This window comes from Boleophthalmus pectinirostris, unplaced genomic scaffold (genome assembly GCF_026225935.1).
Source record: "Boleophthalmus pectinirostris isolate CB_2022bp ecotype Guang Dong unplaced genomic scaffold, ASM2622593v1 HiC_scaffold_3, whole genome shotgun sequence".
In the NCBI taxonomy this organism is placed as follows: Eukaryota; Metazoa; Chordata; class Actinopteri; order Gobiiformes; family Gobiidae; genus Boleophthalmus; species Boleophthalmus pectinirostris.
In genome coordinates this window covers 44,488,880-44,514,166 of record NW_026571299.1, presented here as the reverse complement: position 1 = coordinate 44,514,166, position 25,287 = coordinate 44,488,880, and the positions used below count along the sequence as shown (strand labels likewise).

The 25,287-nt window shown below is 40.0% G+C and overlaps 1 protein-coding gene across 1 annotated transcript in view; it reads right to left on the bottom strand.

Moving 5' to 3' along the window:
* Nucleotides 1-269: 269 nt before the first annotated feature.
* Nucleotides 270-25,287, bottom strand: part of kif5ab (kinesin family member 5A, b) — a 100,404-nt gene continuing 75,386 nt past the window's right edge. The window contains exons 16-28 of the mRNA XM_055160227.1: nt 24,910-25,098; nt 23,504-23,621; nt 22,121-22,185; nt 21,181-21,290; nt 20,391-20,492; nt 19,842-19,902; nt 19,680-19,751; nt 19,491-19,595; nt 17,612-17,831; nt 15,981-16,227; nt 14,823-14,887; nt 5,827-5,854; nt 270-4,399 (exon numbers count right to left, since the gene is read on the bottom strand). Coding sequence (XP_055016202.1) covers nt 4,300-4,399; nt 5,827-5,854; nt 14,823-14,887; nt 15,981-16,227; nt 17,612-17,831; nt 19,491-19,595; nt 19,680-19,751; nt 19,842-19,902; nt 20,391-20,492; nt 21,181-21,290; nt 22,121-22,185; nt 23,504-23,621; nt 24,910-25,098 — 1,482 coding nt within the window. The 3' untranslated portion in view covers nt 270-4,299. The remainder of the gene's footprint in view (nt 4,400-5,826; nt 5,855-14,822; nt 14,888-15,980; nt 16,228-17,611; nt 17,832-19,490; nt 19,596-19,679; nt 19,752-19,841; nt 19,903-20,390; nt 20,493-21,180; nt 21,291-22,120; nt 22,186-23,503; nt 23,622-24,909; nt 25,099-25,287) is intronic.

Genomic DNA, 25,287 nt, shown 5'->3' with positions numbered 1-25,287 from the left:
GACTTAATGCGATCAAAGTTACATCATATCCCATGCTGTCACCATTTCATATCCCCTCTAGTCATTTTACAAGAATACATTTTCAGTCAGTGATCTTTTGACCTTTTGAGATCACCATGAACAAGTCAGAGCAATAATTTCACATTCAACATTTTTTTTAATAAATAAATAAATATATAGCAAATAAATAACATTTACTTTAAGCTAATAAATAACATCTGTCTCTTTTTATATTAATATAAGTATAAAAATAGTTGCTACACTTTTTTTTTTTTTCTTTACTGTGCCATGCTTTGATGACAAGGACAACATACCACACGCAGCACCCCCACAAGCATTTTTTGGGGTAGTTTAAAAAGTTCACCACATAATATTGGTCCATAAGGTCTTTTGCAGTGATTTGTGGTTATACTGCTATTCGCACAGTTACAACCAGAGTTTCATACAAAATGCCAAACATGCCATGACTGACGAAACCACAAAATACTCTAACATTTTTTAGCTATTTTCAAATGTGGTTCACCCTCCTTTTGAAAGTTTAGTTTGTGTACAAATGTGACCATCTAGAAGTTATTTGGGGACTTTGTAAGGTGATATATTAGTGTCTGAACCCTCTCTTTGTAAACCAATTCCTGTTTGTTTGCTCTATAAACACGTAATACATTAAAATGACAGTTCTTCTAACATTAAAGCCAAAAACCGGCTTGCGTTGGTTTGCATTGTGTATCATTCTGCAAAACAAGTACCCCAATAAGTACCCCACTATTCTATGTACTACTCTTTAATACTTTTTATACATTCATTATGTTGGGCTTATTGTGAAATGGGGTACAACAATCTTTTCAATCCAGAATAAAACAGTGGCCAATTTAGCATCAACTTAAATAGATATGGACTTCAAATTGTTGATTTTGTGCCAACGACAACAGGCACCAGCATCAAACCTATTACGTCTATGTATTTTGCTATGTACTTAAAGGTGCACTGCGCAACTTTTCTAGTGGAAGGTCCGCTACTACTTGTCTCCATGGAGATGATATTGCTTTCCCCGATAAATTCCATGGTATGACATTAAACATATCTATCAATGTTTACTCATTATGGGTGTTTATATTGCTCAAAAATACATTAATTTCCTTCCTTCTCCACAGAACTGAATTGTAATGTATCGTAATGCTGTAACCTGCCTGTCTCCCTTGTGATAGGTTTAATCTATACTGTGGAACATTCTAGACAAAGCCATAACAAGTCCAGGGAGATAAACAGGTGGCGGACCCTCCACTAGAAGTCACACAATGCAATTTAAACACAGAAAAGTGGCAATGCATTACAGACTTCCTCTCTGTATTTGGCCTCCAATATGTTAAACACATCAGCAGTATTAAAAAAGGTAGAGTCAACAAATGTACATTTTTCTATTGAATGAAATCTATGTTGACTTTCAATTCCCATTCTCAACAGGGAAACAGCACACCCATCTGGTCATTTAAAGAACTGCATAAGCCAGTCTGATAAAGGGGGAGCAGCTCATGCACTGAAGATGCAGTGCCTGCCACAGATGCCACTGAAATCCACACACGTCCAACAACATCATGATACAGGGGGAAGAGGGGGTGGAAGAGGGGGTAGCAGAGGGGGCAGGAGGCATACAGATGCTTTAGCAGGTGGGAAAGAGTCAGGAGGATAGTGATCAGTTCATGCAGATTTACAGAGGTGTCTTCAGATCTGAAAAAGAGAAGACAAAGCACAGGCATACAGAGAGTCATTTACGCTTGAAAACGAGAGTGAATGACGGTTAGAGAAGAAACAGGGAGATAGGAGTTAAAGCTGGAGGCGACAAATCAAGGCCATTTTATTTCCAGAGCCTCAGACTCAGAGTTAGTGCACAAAGCCCACGGCCAAATTTAGACTTGTAACAAAGTGGCTCACCTGCTCTGTGCTAAACCTGTTCAGATATATAGTCAGCGAAATGTCTCCTCACATTAAGGGAAACACCAAATCTTCTCTCTACTTCTATACTCAATATGTTATGATGTGTGCAAGAACAAAACAAAAATGATTAAGGAAAGATTAGTATATACAGTCTATAGTTTTATGTTGCTAAAAATAGACATTCAGCATAAATTGGGTCATGGCTTATCACTGCTTTTTAAAGGTCCTATATTAATCAAAATTGACTCTTGTGAGGTTTAAGCCATGTTAGAATGCTGTTACCTCATTAAAAACAGCTGGAGTTGTGTTTTGTTTCATTATCACTTATTATTATTTTGCATTATTAGTCTCTCTAAATCTCCAAAGCTCAAAATACTCTGTTCCTCTGTTGTTTTCAAGTTAACCTTTTTACCATTAGTTCAGTAGAGATTGGCAATTCCAGGGCTGAAATCATCCAAATGAAGTGAAACTAATGAAGGTGTATGGAGTATAAAAACACAGTGGAGCACTTCCTGTATTGCCATGACATCACAAGGTGAAACAGACTGGGAGAAGAGCTCAACCTAATATGCAGAGTTTGTGTATTAAACATGAATGAATGAAACATAAGACAACTCCAGCTATGTTTTTGCTGAGGAAACATCATTATAACATACATTATAACATGCTGTTTTGATGATTGGTGAATCTTGACGTCCCTTTATAGCACTGCAGTATGAGGAGTGGGGGTAATGTGAGTACAAAGTGTTGTGTGTGAGTGTTATTTTGTGTTATTACTAGATTTTCCCAAAAGTTTGTGGTCTCTAATGTTTGAATCAAATACCAGTAAATGTTATATGGTTGACATTTTATTTTTCCCATACTGTATTTCCCCAGGCAATGCTTCCTTATAGGTTTTCAAAACTGTTAGTGGGGATTTATCAAGCAATAAACAGTTTTCTGCAGTATTCTGGATCATTTATTGGTTTTCCATTTCCATTTTCATTTAAGATTATCCATCCAAACAAGATAACTTTACTTATACATTTGCATTTAGAGTTGGCGATAAATTGAGTAATGCATACAACGATTTTGAGGGGAATTGGGACTGTTAAAACAAAAAAATTTAAAAAGAAGAGATTAAATTGTACTAAACCTTATAGTTTTTTGTTTCTTTAATTTTTTACAGTTGCAATATTAGGATTCAGAGTGCTCATTTTACACAACCTGGAGCATTACTTTTAACTTTTGAAATATGAGCTGCTAAACTAATGCAATAATCACATCCACTTTTCATATATTTGTAGATTGAAGTTTGAACTACAGCATTGTTTTGTAATGTAACATAGTCTTTGCACTGTTTCTCCTTACCCTCTTCTTGTATATTTTGTATTATACTATATTTCTATATTTTATTGTTACTTATTTTTACTTGCACCATTCTCTTGCTTTTTTGGCTACTTATTTTGAATGCATTATTACCATTTATATTGTTGCTCTTTGTTATATTATATTATATTTATTGTGGTGTGTGAGCTATTGTGCCCAAACAATTTCCCTTATGGATCAATAAAGTTTGTCTAAAGGCTCATTTATGCTCTACATCTGAGACGCCTACGGATGCGCATAGAGACTTCGGACCGTCTTCTACATTGTTTTGTGAGTCATCAAGTACGTCTCTTCAGAACAAGTGGAATCTTAGCAGTGGAGTGGTACATCAGCTAACCACTGTGGACAGTAGTGAACACAGCGCGACAGTGGAAGCTAAACTTTGTGACTAGAATCAGCTGCAGGACAAATAAATGCTTCTCTCACCTCATTTTCTTGGCCCCTTTCCTACAGATGCGATCTTAAATCTGCCGCGGGTGCCTCCATGTTTGTTTATTTGTTGCTCTACTTCATCCATTTAGGTCAATTCTCAAAGTGCATTTTTAGAAAATGCAGTCTTGGCAGTAGAAAAGCTTAGAAGTATAAATGCAGTTGAAGGCTACTATGCATAGAACTTTTTACATCAAAAGTGGAGAATAAATGAGCCTTAAAAGGTGCATTGTGTAACTTTTCTGGTAGATATGTCTGCTCTGCCTCCACAGTATCACATTAAACAGCTCCACTTTATACAATTACAGGTGTTTTTATAGCTCAAAAATACCTAGAAAAACAGGCATTTTGACTAATAGTCGGGTTACCTCTTTGGCTTGGCTTGTTACTTGTCTGGTTTGATCTCCGTGAAGATAGAAAAGTTCAATACTATACTGTGAAACATTCCAGACAAGTAATAACATTTCCATGGAGAAAAGCACTTGACGAGCCCTACACCTGAAACGTTACACAATGCACTTTTAAGTCTAATAAGTCGGGTCTATTAGAAAGCTTACCAGAATGGAGCCATTAGCTGGCTGAAGCCTCTGAGTGGCGGCCGTAGAGCTGGATTTGGTCCTGATTGTCGCAGATCACACTTGTGGAGACAGAATTCACATTGAGACACATGCTACAGCGCACACAGCAGCAGGCCAGAAGAGCAGCAGCAGTGAAGGAGGCATCAATGGGGCAGCCACAACAGGGACATGGCCAGGAGAAACAAATCAGTGGAGTTAATTGGTCCAAAAAATCAGAGGGATCAAACCATGCAGAGGAAATACAATAGTGCCATTGTGGATTCTGTACAGAAGCAATATTATCCTATCAACATCATCCTGCTGCGGTGTGAACTGTGTAGCAACCAATAATAAGGAAATAATGTAATAAAAAGTAGTGTAATAACAAGCCAATAACATAATAACATGGGTGAGCCAATACCACAATAAAGTCTTATAAATAATGTAATAAAGTATTACCTTATTGGCAAGATATTACAATACTGGCTCAACAAGAGTCAACAAGTCATAATGTAATATCTGCAGCCGATAATATAATACTTAACATAATGCTTGCATTACTCTTCGCTTCTTAATTTTTGTGTGAGGGAGGAGGAGTAAGGTTAATGAAGGGCACCAAGTTAATTGTCGGTGACATGCATACATTAATTTTCTATATGCAAAAATGTAATATGTGATATGAATATTAAATATTCATCAGATTTCCTTTGCTTTGTAATACACATTTTGAATGGACAAAACAAAGATGTTGAAAATAAGCTAAAACTCTGGGAGCCTAGAGGGTGGGAAAGAATTAAGTGTGAAAAGTTTGTCCATTTGGTTTGACTCAATGTCACACTCAAATACATGATAGACTAATTATAATTGTACATTCACCTTATTTATTTTAATAGCACTTTTGATATGTTTTGTGTACATGCATTACAAACCCATGCCATGCCCATAGTCAAGTTGACCAAATACACATTACATTATTAGCAAGGAGTTATTTTTTTATTGGTCAAGTTATTACATTATTTGCTGGTTATTACATTATGTAATAACCAGCATAACCAATAATGAGCCATTATATTTAGAGTTGGGCAAATTATTACATTATTGGACATTATTACATTATTGGTTGTGACTGGGTGTATATGATAGGCCAGCATTTACCAAACATGAAGATATTCACTGTACAACAGGGTTCACAAGCTGAAGTTGTAATAAACAGATTTGCTTAATATTGGCAGATGAGGAAATTCTTGGGTTGGCATCCTCCATGTGAAGCCAAAGTCAGAAAATCACTGCCATGAAATTTCTATTTAATCAAATTTAAATGATCGATTGGAAACTTGAATTTTAAAAACACTATACTATTCAAGCAAAGAAACAATATGCCTCTGTTCTAAACTAATTAGATGTAAAAGTCCATATACAGTTACTGCTTTAGGCATCTCAGCTAATTCATAATGAAGTTATACAGGAATGATGTCAGCAAAAGCAAATCAGGGAGCAACGGTTCACGGCCTTTCTCTTCATAGATGAAATAGGCTCTTACCTGTTGTCATTGATGTCAGTGGTGTTGCCTGTAGACACAGAGAGGTGCATGAGGAGCAGGCAGGTGCACAGTGAGGGAGGGGGTGAAGGAGGCACAGTACAGTAGGAGTCAACAGTGGGGTGGTCACATATAAGTAGAATACTGGTGTTATTCAGAGGCACGTGAAACAAGCAGCTGTGCAGAGCTCTTCAAAATATGAGTTGTTTTAGTCCATGTGACACTGTTTTAATCACACTTTCTTTTTGCCATAGTATTGATTCAGAATGTATCCATTGGTTTCAGAATCAAGAAAAAAAAACTGGACCATGAAAGAATAAGTTCTATATATATATATATAAGCAAAATTGGCCCTTGTGAGCTTTAAGCCACACTAGAATGTTATTACCTCTTCATAAACAAATCTAGAGTTGTGTTTTGCTTCATTTAGTCATAAAATAATCCTTTATTATTAGTCTGTCTACATCTCAAAAGCTCAAAATATGCTGTTCCACCTTGTGATGTCATGAAACGGTATTAAACAGTTGCCTTTTACCTTTAGTTCAGTAGAGGCTGCCAATTCCAGGGCTGAAAGTATCCAAATGATTCTAGTGAAGGTGTATGGAGTTTAAAAACAAGGTAGAGCACTTCCTGTGTTACTATGTGACATCACAAGGTGGAATAGAGAACGCTGCGAAAATAAACATGCAAGTTTTGTGTGTTAAAGATGTGTGAATGAAACAAAACACAACTTAGGGTATGTTTTAGATGAGGAAACATTATAACATAGATCAGAAAACAGTGCAATATGGGCCCTTTAAAAAGGAACTGCACCCCATGAATTTGGTAAAGCCTATTTCAGAAAATAATCCTGTTGTTATGGCATATGTTATAGCACTGCATGCTTAACGGATAATCTCCTTCTATAAAAAGCGCCATGTAAAAGGCAATCAATTACTGGGAAAATGTAGCAACTTTTTTGACTTTCAACATGATCACATCCGCCCTTGCCTCCTAAGTAAACATGCAGTGAGTGTTGTGCAAAAGCAGCTCTGGTAAAAGCCTTCTTGAATGATGAGAGGCTAAATGTCAAACTTTGCATATATATTTGAACATTTACATATTACTTTCAGACACTGCCAACTGGAATAAAGAGGCAAACCTTTCACTAAAACAAATTTTCTCCCACATCCTACTTTTAATATGACTAATCCCACCTAATTAGTTAAATATCATATGTAAATTTAGTGGACTGTTGCAGAGGGACAGAGGAGCTCATTCTCCAACAGGCTACTGCAGCTTTGCTCAAACAGAGAGAGCTACAGGACTACATTCATACTATGCTCCATACAACTGTACAACGATTGACCCTTATGTAATAGATAACCTTTCACGTCAATCACTATTTCATCTCTGCACTGTTTTCTCCTTACAACCTCTTGTATATAGCTGAGAAACATTTGTATTTCTATAGTTTTTATTGTACATTATGCCTTATTTGACACTAGTCTCTTGTTATTTTTGCTACTTATCTTGAATATATTATTACCATTTATATAGTTGTCCTTTGTTATTATAGTACATTGTGATGTGTGAGCTACTGTCCAAATAATTTTCCTTGTGGATCAATAAAGTTGAGTCATAATTATCATCATGCAGTAAATGAATGGCCAGTATTTAACATGCAGTATAGAGTATAGTATGATGTATAGAAAAGAACAAGACAAATATGTACTTGTGCACCCCATAAATCTTTGGTATGTCCTCACCCTTGAAGTTGCATTCTCATTATTTCTGCCAGAGCAAGAGGAAGGCAAATTCTAAATATAAACCAGTGAACTACACTTTTAATAAGATATGCACCAATTTTGCTGCTACAAAGAGAAGAAAGTACATGATTTGAAGCTGACATTTCATTTCCAATTATCCCAAAATCTGTGTGGAATAATGCAATAATAGTTCCCCTGCAATATATCATTAAAGGTCCTATATTACACAAGATTGACTCATGTGAGCTTTAAGACATGTTATAATGTTGTTACCTCATCAAAAACAAAACACCTGGAGTTGTGTTTTGTTTCATTCACATGTTTGAATATTAATCTATCTACATCTCCAAAGCTCAAAGTCCTCTGTTCCACCCATAGACTGTATAAAGCAGTGGACTAGGCAAGTGTGACCTTACCTATAGTGTTCAGCGCCACTGAAATGAAGCTTGCTATGCTAGTGGTTAAAGGGCAGAATTTGGAGCCAGGGTTTTAAAAGACAAAATAGTGAAAAAATAACCCAACAGGACCATGTAGAGGGTTAATATTAACATTTTAAGACCAAAATGACAAGGCTCACTGCAGCAGTTACAGAGAGAGGGGTGACAATATTCTAATGTAAGTCAATGGGAGCCAGGGTCAGAAGGAGCCAGAAGTGCCCACACATGAACTTTCTATCTGGAATGCAGCAGCTAGTGCGGCTATGTCCATTTATCTATACAGTCTATGGTTCCACCTTGTGATGTCATGAAGCGGTAGTTTTCAAGTTAACAGGTACCTTTTACTTTTAGTTCAGTAGAGCTTAACAATTCCAGATCTGAAATTATCCAAATGAAGATGTGAAGGTGTATGGAAAAACACTGCGGAGCACTTCCTGTACTACAGTGTTTCCCAAACTTTTTTTCTGGGGACCCATATTTTAAACAGTCACAAATCTTCGCGACCCAACTCAACAGACATTATTTGTAAATCACAAAATAAATTTGTGACAATTATTAAACATTAATGAGGATATTTTATATTGTTGACTGAGTGATTGTGTCTCTCTGAACAATTAAAATTACTCAAGTTTTAAAATTAAGAGTTTTAAAAATAAGAAAATTGGTTAGGCAAGGCGGTGCTGCCGAAAAAGTGAGAAGCAGGGGGTCTGTAGAGATATATGTATATGTATATGTATATGGGCCTGGTCAAGCAGAAGTAAACAGCAAGGCCAAAAATTCAAGTTAATGCATCTGATATAAAAATGTATTGAACAGATAGCATATGTACTCTAGTTTATGAAACTGTCGACCTTTTTTCTGTACCATTTTTGGTTCTAAAGTTACATAAGTTTTAAACAGACCATGTATGAAACATGGAACAAAAATTATTTCCCGATCCGCCTGTCAATCTCACGCTCCATCCTCCCCTCACTCGTGAACAAGACCCCGAGATACTTGAACTCCTCCACTTGAGGCAAAGACTCTCCACCCACCCGGAGAAGGCAAGACACCTTTTTCCGGTCAAGGACCATGGCCTCGGATTTGGAGGAGCTGATGTTCATCCCAGCCGCTTCACCCTCGGCTGCAAACTGCCCCAGTGCACATTGCAGGTCCTGGTTTGATGAAGCCATCAGGACAACATCATCTGCGAACAGCAGAGATGAGATCCTGTGGTCCCCAAACCGGACCCCCTCCGAACCCCTGACTGCGCCTAGAAATTCTGTCCATAAACACAATGAACAGAACCGGTGACAAAGGGCAGCCCTGGCGGAGTCCAACATGCACTGGGAACAGGTCTGACTTACTGCCGGCAATGCGAACACAGCTCCTGCTCCGGTCATACAGGGACTGGATAGCCCTTAGCAAAGGGCCCCGGACCCCATACTCCCAGAGCGCCCCCCACAGGACACCACGAGGGACACGGTCGAATGCCTTCTCCAAGTCCACAAAGCACATGTGGACTGGTTGGGCAAACTCCCATGAACCCTCGAGCACCCGATGGAGAGTGTAGAGCTGGTCCAGTGTTCCACGGCCAGGACGAAAACCACACTGCTCCTCCTGGATCCGAGGTTCGACTATCGGCCGGATTCTCCTCTCCAGTACCCTGGCATAGACCTTACCGGGAAGGCTGAGGAGTGTGATTCCTCTGTAATTGGAACACACCCTCCGGTCCCCGTTCTTATACAGAGGGACCACCACCCCGGTTTGCCAGTCCAGAGGTACTGTCCCCGACCGCCACGCGATGTTGCAGAGGCGTGTCAACCAAGACAGCCCCACAACATCCAGAGACTTAAGGTACTCAGGACGGATCTCATCCACCCCAGGAGCCTTGCCACCAAAGAGCTTGCCAACCACCTCAGTGACTTCAGCCAGGGTGATGGATGAGTCCACCTCTGAGTCTCCAGCCTCTGCTTCCTCCTCGGAAGACGTGACGGTGGGATTGAGGAGATCCTCAAAGTATTCCTTCCACCGCCCGACAACATCCCCAGTTGAGGTCAACAGCTCTCCCCCCGCACTGTAAACAGTGTTGGTGAAGAACTGCTTCCCCCTCCTGAGGCGCCGGACGGTTTGCCAGAATTTCTTTGAGGCCATCCGATAGTCCTTCTCCATGGCCTCCCCGAACTCCTCCCAGCTCCGAGTTTTTGCCTCTGCGACCGCACGGGCTGCAGCACGCTTGGCCCGCCGGTACCTGTCAGCTGCCTCAGGAGTCCCATGAGCCAACAAGGCCCGATAGGACTCCTTCTTCAGCCTGACGCCGCGACAGGCACCACAGACCTTACGCCCACAGCTACGAGCGGCCGCATTGGCAATGGAGGCTGAGAACATAGCCCACTCGGACTCCATGTCTCCAGCCTCCCCCGGAATCTGGGAGAAGTCCTCCCGGAGGTGTGAGTTGAAGATCCCCCTGACAGAGGGCTCTGCCAGACGTTCCCAACAGACCCTCACAATACGCTTGGGCCTGCCAGGTCCCTCTGGCTTCCTCCTCTGCCAGCGGATCCAACTCACAACCAGGTGGTGATCGGTTGACAGCTCAGCCCCTCTCTTCACCCGAGTGTCCAAGACACGCGGCCGGAGGTAAAATGACACGACGACAAAGTCGATCATCGACCTCCGACCTAGGGTGTCCTGGTGCCACGTGCACTTATGGACACCCTTGTGCTCGAACATGGTGTTCGTTATGGACAAACTGTGACTAGCACAGAAGTCCAATAACAAAACACCGCTCGGGTTCAGATCAGGGAGGCCGTTCCTCCCGATCACCCCTCTCCAAGTGTCACTGGCGTTGCCCACGTGGGCGTTGAAGTCCCCCAGTAGAACAACGGAGTCCCCAGTTGGTGCACTGTCCAGTACCCCTCCCAGGGACTCCAAGAAGGCCGGGTACTCTACACTGCTGTTCGGCCCGTAGGCTGACACCACAGTGAGAGACCTGTCCCCGACCCGAAGGCGCAGGGACACGACCCTCTCGTTCACCGAGGTGAACTCCAACACTGAGCTGTGGGGCTATAAGCAAGCCCACACCAGCTCGCCGCTGCTCCCCGTGGGCAACGCCAGAGAAATGGAGGGTCCAACCCCCTTCAAGGAGTTGGGTACCAGAGCCCAAGCTGTGCGTAGAAGTGAGCCTATATCTAGCCGGTATCTCTCAACCTCCCGCACAAGCTCGGGCTCCTTGCCCCCCAGCGAGGTGACATTCCACGTCGCCACAGCCAGATGCTGTGTGTGCGGACCAGGCCGTAGGGACACCCGTCCCCGACCGCCGCCCAGTCCTCTATGCACCCAACCCCTATGAACCCCTCTGCGGGTGGTGAGCCCACAGGAGGGTGGACCCACGTCGTCCTTTTGGGCTGAGCCCGGCCGGGCCCCATGGGCAAAGGCCCGGCCATCAGGCGCTCGCATTCGAGCCCCAACCCCAGGCCTGGCTCCAGGGTGGGGCCCCGGCTGCGCCATACCGGGCGACGTCACGGTCCTCGATATTACACTGTTCATATGGGTTCTATGAACTGCTCTTAGTCTGCCCCGTCACCTAGAACCTGTTTGCCATGGGAGACCCTACCAGGGGCATAAAGCCCCGGACAACATAGCTCCTAGGATCATTCGGGTACGCAAACTCCCCCACCACGGTAAGGTGGCAGTTCAAGGGGGAGGATTTATTTTTATTTTTTTATTTATTTATTTTTTTTATTTATTTAAAATGATAAAAATTTGCTTGGAAGGACTGACATATTTTATAGAAATAGTTTCCTTTCATTTTGAAGTAATATTAAAGTTTTCGGAAGAAATAAGCGACAAATTATGCAAAATCATGCACCTTCTACTTGCTTGCACAATTTTACCTCCATTACTTTTCCCTCCGTTACCATGATCTTTCTTAATAAAAAATCTCATTAGTCAAAAAGTAAGAGGTTTTTCAACCTAATCTTGTACCATATGGTAGAAAACTACATGAAGCAAATATTCAAACCAGTTTGTTAAGGATATGTAAGTGAGAACCAAGAGTTATCACTGTTTGTATTTATTGTCCAAAAAGTGCTGCATATTTCATTCCCTCCGTTACCGACATGTGTTTTTAAATTTTTTGTCAACAACTTGAAAGAATATCACAGGTTTAACTTGACCCTGTTGGAGTGTTAACTCTTTCCTACATTCTGATACCTTACTTATTTCAATAGTCCCTCTAGTTTCTGAATAAGAGCTATTTGAATGTCAAAAATCTGTTTCCCTCCGTTACCACTTGACTGGACCCATATGTATATGTATATGTATATGTATATGTATATGTATATGTATATGTATATGTATATGTATACAGTATGTATATGTATATTGCAGATCTACATGCAGATCGTGACAAGGAGACCCAAAAAAATCTCTTGCGACCCACCTGATGGCCATGATCCGGTCTTTGGGAAACAATGCTGTATTACCACGTGACATCACAAGGTAGAACAGTATTTTCCGTTTGAGAGAAGAACTCAGCCTGAATATGCAGGGTTTGAGTGTTAAACATGTGTGAATGAAGCAAAACATAACTCCAGCAGGTACAGTATGTTTGTGATGAGGAAACAACATCATAACACAGATCAGAAAACATGGGCTCTGTAAAGCCAGACAGCTGCCCTTTAGAGTCGAGAACTGAAAACCTGTGTAAATAACCCTGGTAACTTGTAGCACTGACCAGTCCGCTGTGATGGACATGACGTGTGCTGTCCTTGAGCACTGATAAACTGATCTAAGGTGTGATTTTGATCATTATTGATATTTACTGAGCGTGAAAGAGGTGGGTTGGTGTTGTGCGTGCCCATACAGCTGTCATCTCTGGGACACAGGATGAGGTGGGCATCTCTCTGGTTGAGTAATGACACAGCAAGCACAATCTATCGTCTATAATAGTCCTCTGCTGATGGCTGCTTACGCACACATTCACACTATGTCTTTCTCATCTCTAGGGGCAGCTTTCAGGGCTGTAACCAGGCAAGGCCCCATACAGTTACATATTAAAATTTCATAATGCACCTTTAGCTTCGGTGCAGGAAGTATTTATTGGGTGCTTAAACTCTATGCTATACCCTTACTTCTACGATGAAACGAACTATGGCAAAAAATAAAACTACGAAGACATTACACAAAGATGAGCACCACAGGAGACAAGGCAACCATTTTCACAGCAGCAGTATATTCAATTAACAGTCAGCAGTCAGTAAAACTACAGCACCATACCACCAGTGATGGAACGTAAAAACATAAAAGTAGTTAAGTACTGTATTTAAGTATACATTTTAGGTATCTGTACTTTCCTGAAGTACATTTTACAGTGGATACTTTTTACTTTCACTTTACTGCACTTTACTGTCTATTCCACTACATTTTTGAACTGGACTGACAGTATTTTATTTTTTATTTTTATTACTGTCTGACACCTGCTGAAAAGGCTGGGGGGGTTTATTGTTGACATGTTAAACAAACAAAAAATATACAAATAAAAACAACTAGAAAACAATAATATTCAGTTGTTTCTGATCAACATCACAAATCTTCATCAAAATCACTGTGTTTGAAGCCTTATAAGCCACAATCTACACAAAATAGTTTTACTTTTTAGTCTTTAAGTACATAAATACGTAGATTTACGTAGACATTTTAACATGCTGCTTTTACTTTTACTTGATTTTTTTCTGTTATGAGATCTGTATTTTTACTTAAATAACAAAACACTTCTTCAGTACTTCTACGCACCACTGCATGCTACAGATCTGAGCTGTCTAAAGTCAAGTTTTGCTACAATTTTGATCTTGTTATATCTGGGAAAGGTGAGGATATATGGTTAAAATGTCTGCCGCCCAGTCCCCAGCTTGATCTTATGTTTGCACTGAGAGCTGAGAGTTCACTTGAAGGCCGGCCAGGGAACAGTGGGTAGAAATAATCTCTTGGACAAACAGCCTTTTTGTCAAACGCAGCATTACCTGGAAGACCTTGCTGGCTGTGTAGTAACATTTAGATTGTGGCTTGCAGGACACACAACTGAAGCAAAATTGTAAAAAATAAAAAGTCATACAAGCTTGTCTGGAGCACAGTGAAATAGCCAGTTTATGACAATGTTTATGACAGCACTATGTCTGCTGCCTCCATGAAGAGACAGATGTTCCAAGGACACAGACACCTTATGATAGACATGGTTAATACAACATTTTCAAGGTAACTTTTAGATCTGGTATGTAAGTTATTAAGTTATTCTCTGTTCTAAAACAAATATTATTGTGTGAAGCTAATGTAAAATCAAGCAAAAATCACAAAAAAAAAAAAAGTACTATATATATATATATATATATATATATATATATATATATATATATATATATATATATATATATATATATATATATATATATAAAATATATAAAAGTACACAGAAAAATACTTCTGGAATAAATAAACCCAACATATTCTAATATAAATTAAACTATAGGGCAATTTAATTCAAAAATAGAATTATGTTCAAAATCAACAAATAGCACCATGATTTACTAAGAAGACATAAATCACTCCATAACCTTGGTGATTAAACAAACTTGATTACAACACAAAAAATATTACACAGTATAAAGTGCTTTTGAGTTTTCCCTGTACTTTTCCACCCTTTACACAGTGATAACAATCTGCAAGTCCCACTTACCACCCCCCTTCCCTGCCTTCCACATGCAATGATCAAAACTGTGCATGATATAAAAGAAAGGTCACTCTCCCTAAAAGTTGTTTTAACGAGCAGAAGAGGGCTCACCATTTTCTGAGTCGAGCATCTCCGCCGTGCTGCTGGCAGCTGTATTCACAGGATCCACTGGAAGACTGTGCAGATACAAAACCATAAAATTCAGTCAGTTCAGTTCTATTACAATTATCACACTTTCTAATGTGAATGAGGTGCATATCTACAAACTCAAAATGGCGTTTGAAAATTCTCACTCTCACCGTCTACCTAGTGTGATAATGCAGAGGCAAGACTGAGGAAGTGGCTACCTTTGAACAATATGCAATCAGAGCTCATTTCCAAGCACAGGGAAGTTAAAAGCATGGAGAAAAAACTAGAAAGAGTCAACAGCAGTGTTTAATGAGGGCTGCACTGGCCAAATTTCATCCCATAAAAGGACAGGACTAAGTCTAATGTTTTTTTTTTTTATCATATTCTCTTACTATAAGTTGCTAAACTAGTGATTTTTCAATACTGAGGTTAATATACATACATTTTAATAATCAAAACAGTGAATAATGTATTGCATAAACAAGTTTCCTTCCACTAAATAAGCCAGAAATTGTAGTGCAGTCACAAAAAATTTGCTAAAAGATACAAAAAAAAACTAAGAAACATGATGATATATCAATACAGCAGCCCAAAATAACGATACTGTATCACCAAACTGAGTATCAATATTTCCATAAATCGATATTTTGATATACTAAACCGTTGCTTAACTAAGAAGACTATATTACAATGCTTGATGTACATTTGAAAGAACACACACTGAAAGATCAAAACAGAACTGAGTACTATCTCATACAAATTAAATATTTATTTCTGTGTTGCATCGAACTCCCCCAAGGGCAATTCCCAAGTCAGCTTATGATCCAGAGTTAATGCAAGGTCAAAGATTAAGATGCAAAGATAAACATAAGCCAAGAAGCCATCCCGAGGAGCAAATCATGTATGACTATTCAGTAAATCTATAGGGAAATAACTCTAATCCAGCATGTGCATCACAACAAATCAGTTTTTGAGCTTCTTTGGTTAATAGCTTTCATGTGTAATTTATACACATGCCTTGCCTTGACCCATGCTTTCTTGTTCCTTTGTGAATTCACTATTATTCATTTTGTATGCATATTTGTATCTCTCATAAGATTCCCAGACTCGTTATATTGTGTGCACACTTTTAATACTTACATGCTGTTTTGTAGTCCATTATCACACTCCTGGCTGTCTTGTGCGTGAGGCATCTTGGTGGGGCTGCTCGGTGTGGACTCAGGCTCGCTGTCTGGAGAAAGGGGCTCAGCGGGGACGGATGCTTTCTGTTTGTTTTGGTTGTAGAAGACGGCGTTGCAGAAGGTGATGGGGTGCTCGCTGAAGCCTCGGCTCAAGAAGGGATTGGAGGGAGGACACAGCGGGTAATGGCCCGGACGCACTGGCTTCGCTGTAGGGAGTGAGAAAAGATGATGTATTGACTTAGCTATTCATCCATGCTCCAATGAGAACATCTTTAGTCTCATGTGCCTCAGGGCTCTACTGTGGTTTCTGTTTTAAAACTGTACAATATTAGAATTCAATATTCCAGAAATTAAGCTGTGGATGCCCAAGGACAATCCTAAAATCACTTGTAATTCATGGACATTAGAAAAACATTTACAGAAAACAGCAAGGACACAAAATCAATAACTCATTTTCTCAAAGAATGTGCATCTCATTAAAGCAAGTCTTGGCAAGTTTTGGGAGAAAAGAGTTCCCCAACTGTATCACTGGCGTAAGCATCATCATTAGAGAGTGTTATTTTTAGTTTGGTGCCAGACATGAGCCAGTGGAGCGTAACTATATACTTTCATGCTGGACTATAGGAATAAACTGCAGGGGAAATTAGAAGCATATAAGAACTTGTTAAGAGGATGTGTGAATGAGCCTCACTGGAATTAATAAGAAAAGAACAAATAAGGAAAACCTGTACCATGAAACATCTTATATAAACAAACAAATGCTTAAATGGGATTTAAGGGCTTCTTTATTGGTACCGTCAGATCATACCTTCTGTATGACACTTGTATGACTTCACCCCCAACAGATCAACAGTAGCACAATTTCCACCAGCACCTTAGTAGTTGTGGTTTCAGGTGTGAAATATGTCTCCAGAGTAGAAACTAGCAACAGAAATCCTTGAGACCCTCTCTATGGAGATGTTATTGCTTTGTCTGGAATCCTCCATGGTATGATTTTAAACATACACATCTAGCATTTATTCTATTAACACATTTATGTGTTTCCTTTGCTCAAAAATACAATAATTCCTTCTGTGAATAGGGGTGACTCTCCACAGATCTGAGCTGTAATGTAGAGTAGTACTGTAACCTGCTTGTCTCCCTTGTGATAGATAAGTTTAATCTATACTAGAACATTCTAGTCAAAGCAATAACATTTCAATGGAGGAAAGCAGGTAATGAACCCTCCACTAGAAATGTTACGCAATTCACCTTTAAATAATCACAAATGCTTAAGTATATCCTGTAGCCATGTTGAATAATTCTGATCTGAGTCCATAGTATTTTCATAGGGCATATGTGAAAACATATTTTCAGTAGCTAATATATCAAATATTTTTAAAATATTTATATATTAAATATAATGCGTTAAATCTATGGCTGACCTGATGTTGACGCTGGCAGATAGGATTTAAAGGATCAGTGCAGCGGTACAAATTATTGGATAGAGCCTTGTTATTATATTGCTCCATTTGATCCGCTTACACAGCTTTTATCAAGATGAGACATTGGGGATGATGTTTAGTGCAGTAGGTGAGGAATAAGGCTGACCAATCTGAGCTGCGTGTGGGCGGCGGAAAGGGTTGCGAGTCCTGATCATCACATCTTTGATGCGCTCCACTTCCTGCTGGTAGCGGTGACGGTCCTTCATGGCGCCCTCCTTGGCCTCCTTCAGTGCCCCCTCCAGAGCCTTGACTCTCTCAGCTGTAGATCGGAGACGCTTCTCCAACTTTGGAAGTTCACAGCGCAGGTCTGCATTGTCACGGACCAGCTGTGACAGGAAAACACCAGTACACACTGCATTGACAAGGGAAATCATAAAAAATAAAAATAAAAACTACTTTTTTTTCTATTTTGAATTGTTTCTTACATTCTTAAAAGGGTATTTCAGGATAAGCTGGAGTTTCAAACATGTGCGAGTAAGTGTAAAAGAGATGAGGTACTACTCAGAATACATAATAGTGAGCCATATTGGAAAACATAAAGATGCAGCGACCCATTTCTTCTGTAAGGTTTTTTTGTAACCCACACCCATATTTAAATGTTTGCAGATTTAAACAAAAGAAAGAACTGCATCTCTGATGCCTGAGACCGTTCAAATTTTTCATTTTAGTTTCCATATCCGGACCAGTTAAAGCAATAATATTGATGATGTATCATTCATTAGAGAAAAAGAGGCCGCAGGAGGTTGGGGCCAATCTCTCTCACTTGTATTTGTTAAGGTCAGTTATGAGTCAAGAAACCAATACTGCCTTACAGTAAGAAGACTGAGGGGTCACTAAACAGACAATATACAGATAATTACACTCTTAAAATCAATACAGTCCTCCCGTTTTATTTTTATAGGATACTGCTGCCTTATTAGGTCTGTATTTTTCATTTCAGTCAGTGAATTGTAATATCACAATTAATCTTCACAATAGTTCACAGTACTGTGTAGATAATGCATTGTAAGTGTATTCATAACCCCAGCATCACTGCTTATGTGATGGCTTTTGCATTTCTATGGTCCTCTTAATTTCTGATTGTGAGGCCATAATTAAGTATCATCCATTTGGAGCAGATGTAGAGTGAGGATAAAAAATCCCTGATGGAGCACCTCGGATGGGCAGAGTCCGAACACCATGATTATGCAAATGAGCCCAGACCCTGGAGTGAGACATACTAGACTAGAATGATGCATAGTTTTTACCGTCCTAAAAATGTGCAGTCGTTTGCACAAACCCTCCAGAAACATAATCTGCTTTTAGAAAGTAATACATGAACAAACTGAAATAGGCAGAGCAGTGTAGGACTGCAGCTGCGTCACGGGAATAATCCCATCTGTATGATTTGTGCATGTGGAGGCACAGCAGGTGTGTGGACACACACACATTACACATCTGTGGACACATCTCCTTTGCCTTATCACTCTCCACTGAGACTTTAAGATTCATGAGCATGACTTTAGGCTTTCATTCTCACAGTATCAGTGGGAGGTGGATAGGAAGGCCTCTCCCAGCAGCCTCTTTCTACAAACTGCTGCAGCTCACTTCACAAGATCTGACAGCCTAAGTACATGTGCCAATCAGCTGAGCATCACCTGTCATTGCTGCTGTAGTTAGAACCCTCTGAGGATGAACTCATTGTTTATCAAATATAAAAAAATATTTTGTGCTGCACAGATTTCCCTGAACGCACACCTCACTGCACTGTTTCAAGGAGACTTTCATAACTTCCTGGAGAAATATTATTGATGGGCCTAGTATTGCTTTGCCCTGGGAGAGCACAGACAGATAGCACACAACAATCTTTTTGGATTAGAACAGATTTCTCTCCTATTTTCATTCTGAATGTATGACTGCACCTCTAACACAACCATGTGCTGGTGCTGAAAGTGGAAGATTCAGAACTGTCAGCATTTTAAAAGTAAACTCACTAAGTTTGTTACCTGTTTGTGAACTTTTGTGAGCTGCTCCAGGTTGTTCTCGAGAAAGGAAATCTTCTGTTTCTGAGTAAAATAACCTCCACTGTCATCCAGGTGCAAGTCTGAACTCTGTCCAAAAAGGTGATAAAAGTCAATACAATGGGAGATGGAGTGATTGTTTGTGCTTCTCAGATACAGTGGATAAGGACTTACTTTTCTGACTCGAGTGGTGAGGTCTTGAACAAACAGTTTGCGCAGGTTGTGCAGGCTGTAGAGCTCACGAGCCTTCAGTTTAAAAATACACACAAAAAAGTGAAAAACATAAAAAAACATTAACTGCAAGAGTGAAAATGACCAGAAAACATCATTACTTACAACAGTCTCCTCCAGCCCTTTGAGGTCCTGCTTTGACTGCTCATGTCGCTCATTAAGAAACCTACAGACGGAGAAAAAGGCAGACACATACAGTATATGCAGATTTAGAGCACTTTCATGAATAAGGAACATATGTATCATACACCATCGACGTATTCATGAGCTGCTAGCCATCTGCCACATGATGCAACATGCTGCAAAGGTCAATGCTGGGGCCTATTACTAACCAGCTGTCTCTCTAAAGTAAAAGTCTATAATGGAAACGGAAAAGAGGGTCTGACAGCTAACCAGATAAAAGAAGGTTAAAAGGGTTAGCTGAGCTTTCTAGCCAATTATAGGCACAGCCTGTATAGCTCTGTTAGAATTTTAAGAAAAGCACACAGTACATGAATACTGCATGGATGTCATAACAACAAAATAAGTGGACTAAAGATGGTAAGTGACAGAGAGGAGTAGAGGATGTGGAGTGAAAGAGACAGCCCTGAGGCATCCATATGGACACTGTTTGAACACTGGCCAGCCCCACAGAGCACACACACTCAAACTCACGTTAGTTCCTCCAGCTGCCGGCTCTTGTGATGCTCCTGGCTCTTCAGACGTTCAAAGTCCTCATGGAGTTGGTCTAGCTCCAACTGCTGTTTCTGGTTACAACTAAAGCACAAAGCAAAAGACTGATTTGGATTAAGATTTTCCTTCAGTGTCTAGCTCAGTCATCTAAAATGCAGGGCGTAGGCTGTGTCCTTTATGTAGAGGTCAAAATAAAAAAAACACAATTTTAATGTAATGGAGCTCTATGTGATTACATTAAATTTGTCCTTTTCCGCTTAACCTTGTCTCAACATTTACTTACTTACAATTTGTATTATTATTCACTGTAATTGAACATAATTGTGCTCGTACCTCTATGTATCACATACTTATGTGTCAGGTTTAACACAAAGCAGAAGGTAATTTTCATTGATTACCATGAAGGCTTAGATGTTAGATACTACATTGTGACCCTGTGCTTTTATACACTATTGTATTTGATGTCCATCCATTTCCCAACAATTGTATAAGATTAACAGAAAAAGACAGAGGAGTCTGAATGCCTGTTTGCCCCCCCTGAACCTGAGAAGGACACTGTCTCCCAGTAGTCTTCTGTGTACTGTCCTCCCTGTCTCCTCTGATAAACTGTAGCTTCTAAACACAAATGCCCAGAGGGGTCCCAAACAACAAAAACCTGGTACTGCAGTTCATTCACAATGCAGACCTCATGGGAGAGATAAGACCAGGCAATTAACTGAAAATGTATAGCTATTTTAAGGAATGACAAACAGAATGAAAAGTAGGCACTGACTCTGAGAGCTGGTGAATGGTCCTCTGCTTCTCGCTGAGTTCATCTCTCAGGAGGCTGAGCTGTTTGCTGTGTGCTTCTCTGAGTGAGGCCATCTGCTGCTCCATGGCCCTCTGAGGAGAGCCCACCGCCAGGGGCAGGACAGACACGTGTTAGGACAGAGGGGAAAACACTAAATAATGACTGAGTATTACACACTCCAGTGAACATTTGGACAAGGCCATGGAAGCATAGCAAATGGACCAGAGTGTACTTCACTGCCAGTGTGACTAGTGAGCTAATGAACCATGACATAAAATAAAACAAGAGGTTTCAAATATGACCTGTTTACTGGTGATTTAGTGATGAACGAGAGCCCCAGAGAGCCCTCTCGGTCTCATTTAGAATGGCCTTATTAGTGATTTGATCGCATGTTAATATTTACCCTGTAGTAGAATAACAGCTGGAAACTGCTCGATTACATAATTGTGAGTCCCATGAGGAACAATGTTCTTTGCTGGAGCTTAGTTCAAACACTACTGTGCCTTTTAAGTCCTGCATACAAAAAGGATCCAAGCTAATAAACATGTGCAACTGCACTAAAAATGACTAACTAGAACTAAACAATTGCTCTTAATAGGCCTTGCTACAGATGTGCAATATATTTTAACAGAGTGATTATTTTGGGATAAAGACTTGATGGCTTCTGTGCTTGAAACTGACATTTCCTGAGAAAACATTCCTGTTGCTACCTGAGTCTCATTTTGTTACAAAGCTATCTGACTTCCCTCAGAGCACTATAATGAATAATTTGAGCTTTAGGAGAACCACGGACACCTCAAACGACACATGAAGAATGTCTGTGTCTAACTCTCCAACTACACACGATGAAAGCAGCAGCTGGCACAGGACTGTGGCAGATGAAAGCATTCACTGGAGATGCTCCAGTCCGAGTCATGGTTACCTTTATCCTGGCCGACTTCTGGACTGTTGTGTGGTTCTCCCGCATGGCCACCCGTGACACACTCTCTGAAAACATCCAAGCGCACATGTTTGGAAGATAAGTATAGTGATAAGTAGAAAGGAGAGAGGGAGAAAGAGGGAGAGAGAGGGAGACAGAAGATGAGAGAGGGAGAGAGAGGGAGAGAAGAGGAGAGAGAAGTAGAGAGAGGGAGGAGTGTGTCACTGATGGAGACAAACGGGGTGACAGTGACCTGCCTTTGACAGCACTGCGGTACATCGAATGATTGTGATGATCAGGTCAGCAGGGGACAAGTCATGCCTCTGGTGTAATCATGTGTAATGTCCCAGCCACGGGGACATTGAGCAAGACATAGTGTTTACTGCTGCTTTAATGATGGAAATATCAGGCTCTTTCAGACACAACCTCCACAGCTCAGTGTTTATTTTCTACAGAGACCACTCAAGGACCATGTGGCATCGTGAATAAAGAGTAGATTCATTTAGCCACCTGTTATTTAAAGCAGTTCATTGGGACTCCCTAAAAGAGTGACTCACACTGCCTTTGGCCTGATTTCTGAAATGTGTGTGCATCCTGGGAATCTACATAGTTAGTTGAAACTTACACTTACACATTTATAAATATGCATCAGGTTTGAACTGAGCCACAAAACAGAATGATAGTTATCTAGCATGGACATAGATCTCCCATGCATGATTGTATATTGCTTGTTCTTCTGTGAATGTTTTAAAATTATTATTATCTTTTTTTTTCCATAATGTGGAAAACATGTACATTTCAGCAAGTAAATTTCAACTTAATGGCCACATACCAGATTTTTTCCCCATGTATTTAAGCACCATTTGTCTTGCCTCGGTACAGATATATTGTATAAGCAGTTATTGAGGTCAACTAAGTCTAGTATTGCCTTCACCTAATTAGAAATCATGGTATAGTCCTATAATCAAGAAGTGCACATTTACATGCTAGTTGTTAGTTTTACTGCCAGAGCACAATTCTTGAGAGCTGGTCTCTTGAGAGCACTTATCATCACTGTGAATAATCAGATAATAATGTGAGGAATAACTTTTGGACCACTGCACTACTTCTATTTTTTAAATCAAGTACAGCGCCTTTAACTTGTTTCTTATTTATTAGAGACCCATGGCATTATTCCAGCAGAACCTATATATTCTGTTTTATGTACTGCACCATCCTTGCACAGTATTGATTTTCCTAACCTATTTAATTCATCACAGGTTCATATTCAGCAGGTAGTGGCTAGACTCCGGTATCATACTGTTATTTACACATAGACCCTGATGGGTGTTGGTATGTTCAGGATGTCACTGCATTGTTTTATTACAATGGTATTCACAGCCGTACCTTGAGCTTGGAGTTTGGCCAGTTCCTCTTTGAGAGAGTCATAGCTGTCCTCCAGCTGTCTCTTCTTCTGCTCCACGTTCTGCATGCAGTCGGTCAAAGAACGGATCTTTGCTTCATGCTGGAAGTCACAACAGAGCGTGAACAACACACACAGGATACTGATGAGCCATGGGACTGCTGGGTATGCCCAGAACTGTTTGAGGAGTCTATGTGTCTACTAACAACAGTGAAATTAACCAGGTCATTCAGAATTTATTTCCTGGTTAGGCAGAAACGGTCCTACATTCATATGCATCCTTTTATGTAAGTGTGTATGTTAATATGCACACTGAAAATATTATCATTTTCTGATTTCTGGAATTATAAGATTATTGAAATGTAATGTAAACTGTTTCATCTGATGTGATCAATCTGATTTCTTTTTGATAGTTCAGGTTTTGACATGGAAAATTATGCAAAAATAAAAACTAATCAAGCAAAGACAAAAATGAAATAGAACATGTTGAATATTGAAAGTACAAAAGTCTTTGTACTTTGTCCTCCAAACACAGTAGTAGCTCTAAAAATCAATAATCGTGAGTTTTTGAGTAAACGCACAACAAAAATTATACCTTATTAATGACTGTGTGATTATTCTAGTCTAGTCTGGCTGTGTAAATGTGCCCACTGCCATATTTACTTTATGCTATGCACTGCAATAATCAATACTCACTCACATTCATTAAATATCAGTTTTACAAGTAAAGGTGCACTGTGCAACTTTCTGGTAGAGTATCTGCCACCTGCTTGTCTTCATGGAAATGTTATCTAGAATGTCCACAGTATGGCATTAAACAAGGCATTACTCTATTTCCATGGAGACCAACTCACAATGCCTCCAGGCCAAATTACAGATCTGACCTGTGGAGAGGCTCACTCTAGGAATACATGTTTTTTTGTAGTATTTTTGAGCAGTAAAACTGTAATTGAATAAATGCAACATAGATAGGTTGATAAATAGTTGGCTATACTGTGAAACCTTTTAAGCAAAGCAATAATATCTCCATGGAAACAAGCTTGTGGCAGTCCTCCTAGCAGAAAAGTTACACAGTGCATCTTTAATTATATATAATTTTATGTGTCCCTATGCCTTTAGTACAAACCATCTGTTTATTTCACATTTCACAAAGCCTATCTAAGTATAAATTATGCTTGCCTAATCAGAGAGCTTTGTCATTGTCTAAACAGATAATTATGCTATTGTTATCATAGCCATCATCTCCTGAACGCCACACTCTAAAACTTTCATTCAGGCACTTCAATGCACTAGATAATTAGCAACAGAATTACAGAGGACGCATTATCTACTAAGAAGCCACGTGATTATAATCTAGAACTCTATTATTCCTCAAACTGAGACATTTTACCTGTGAAACAAGGAGCTGACATGAGGACAGCTCTTTGCCCGTCTCCTCCATCTTGCGCTGACACTCCATCTGAAGGTTGTCCAGGTAACGACAACGTTTCACCATAGACTTCACCTCTGATTTGATCTTGCTGATGTAGAGGCGCGCCACAGTGAACTCCTCTTCTATGGCACCCGTGATCTCGGCCGGCTGCAGGAAAATTCATTCAAAAAGTGAAGTTGGCTTAACATAGGGCAGTGGGGGTAATAAGAAGACAGGTTCGCAGGGAGGGTTGTGTTTTATATTCATAGTCGTTGAGGTAATAGCACCCTTTAGCAGATGCTTTGAAATAAGAGCGAGGTGGAGTGGGAGAGACTTTTCTAATCTGTCTACATTTGA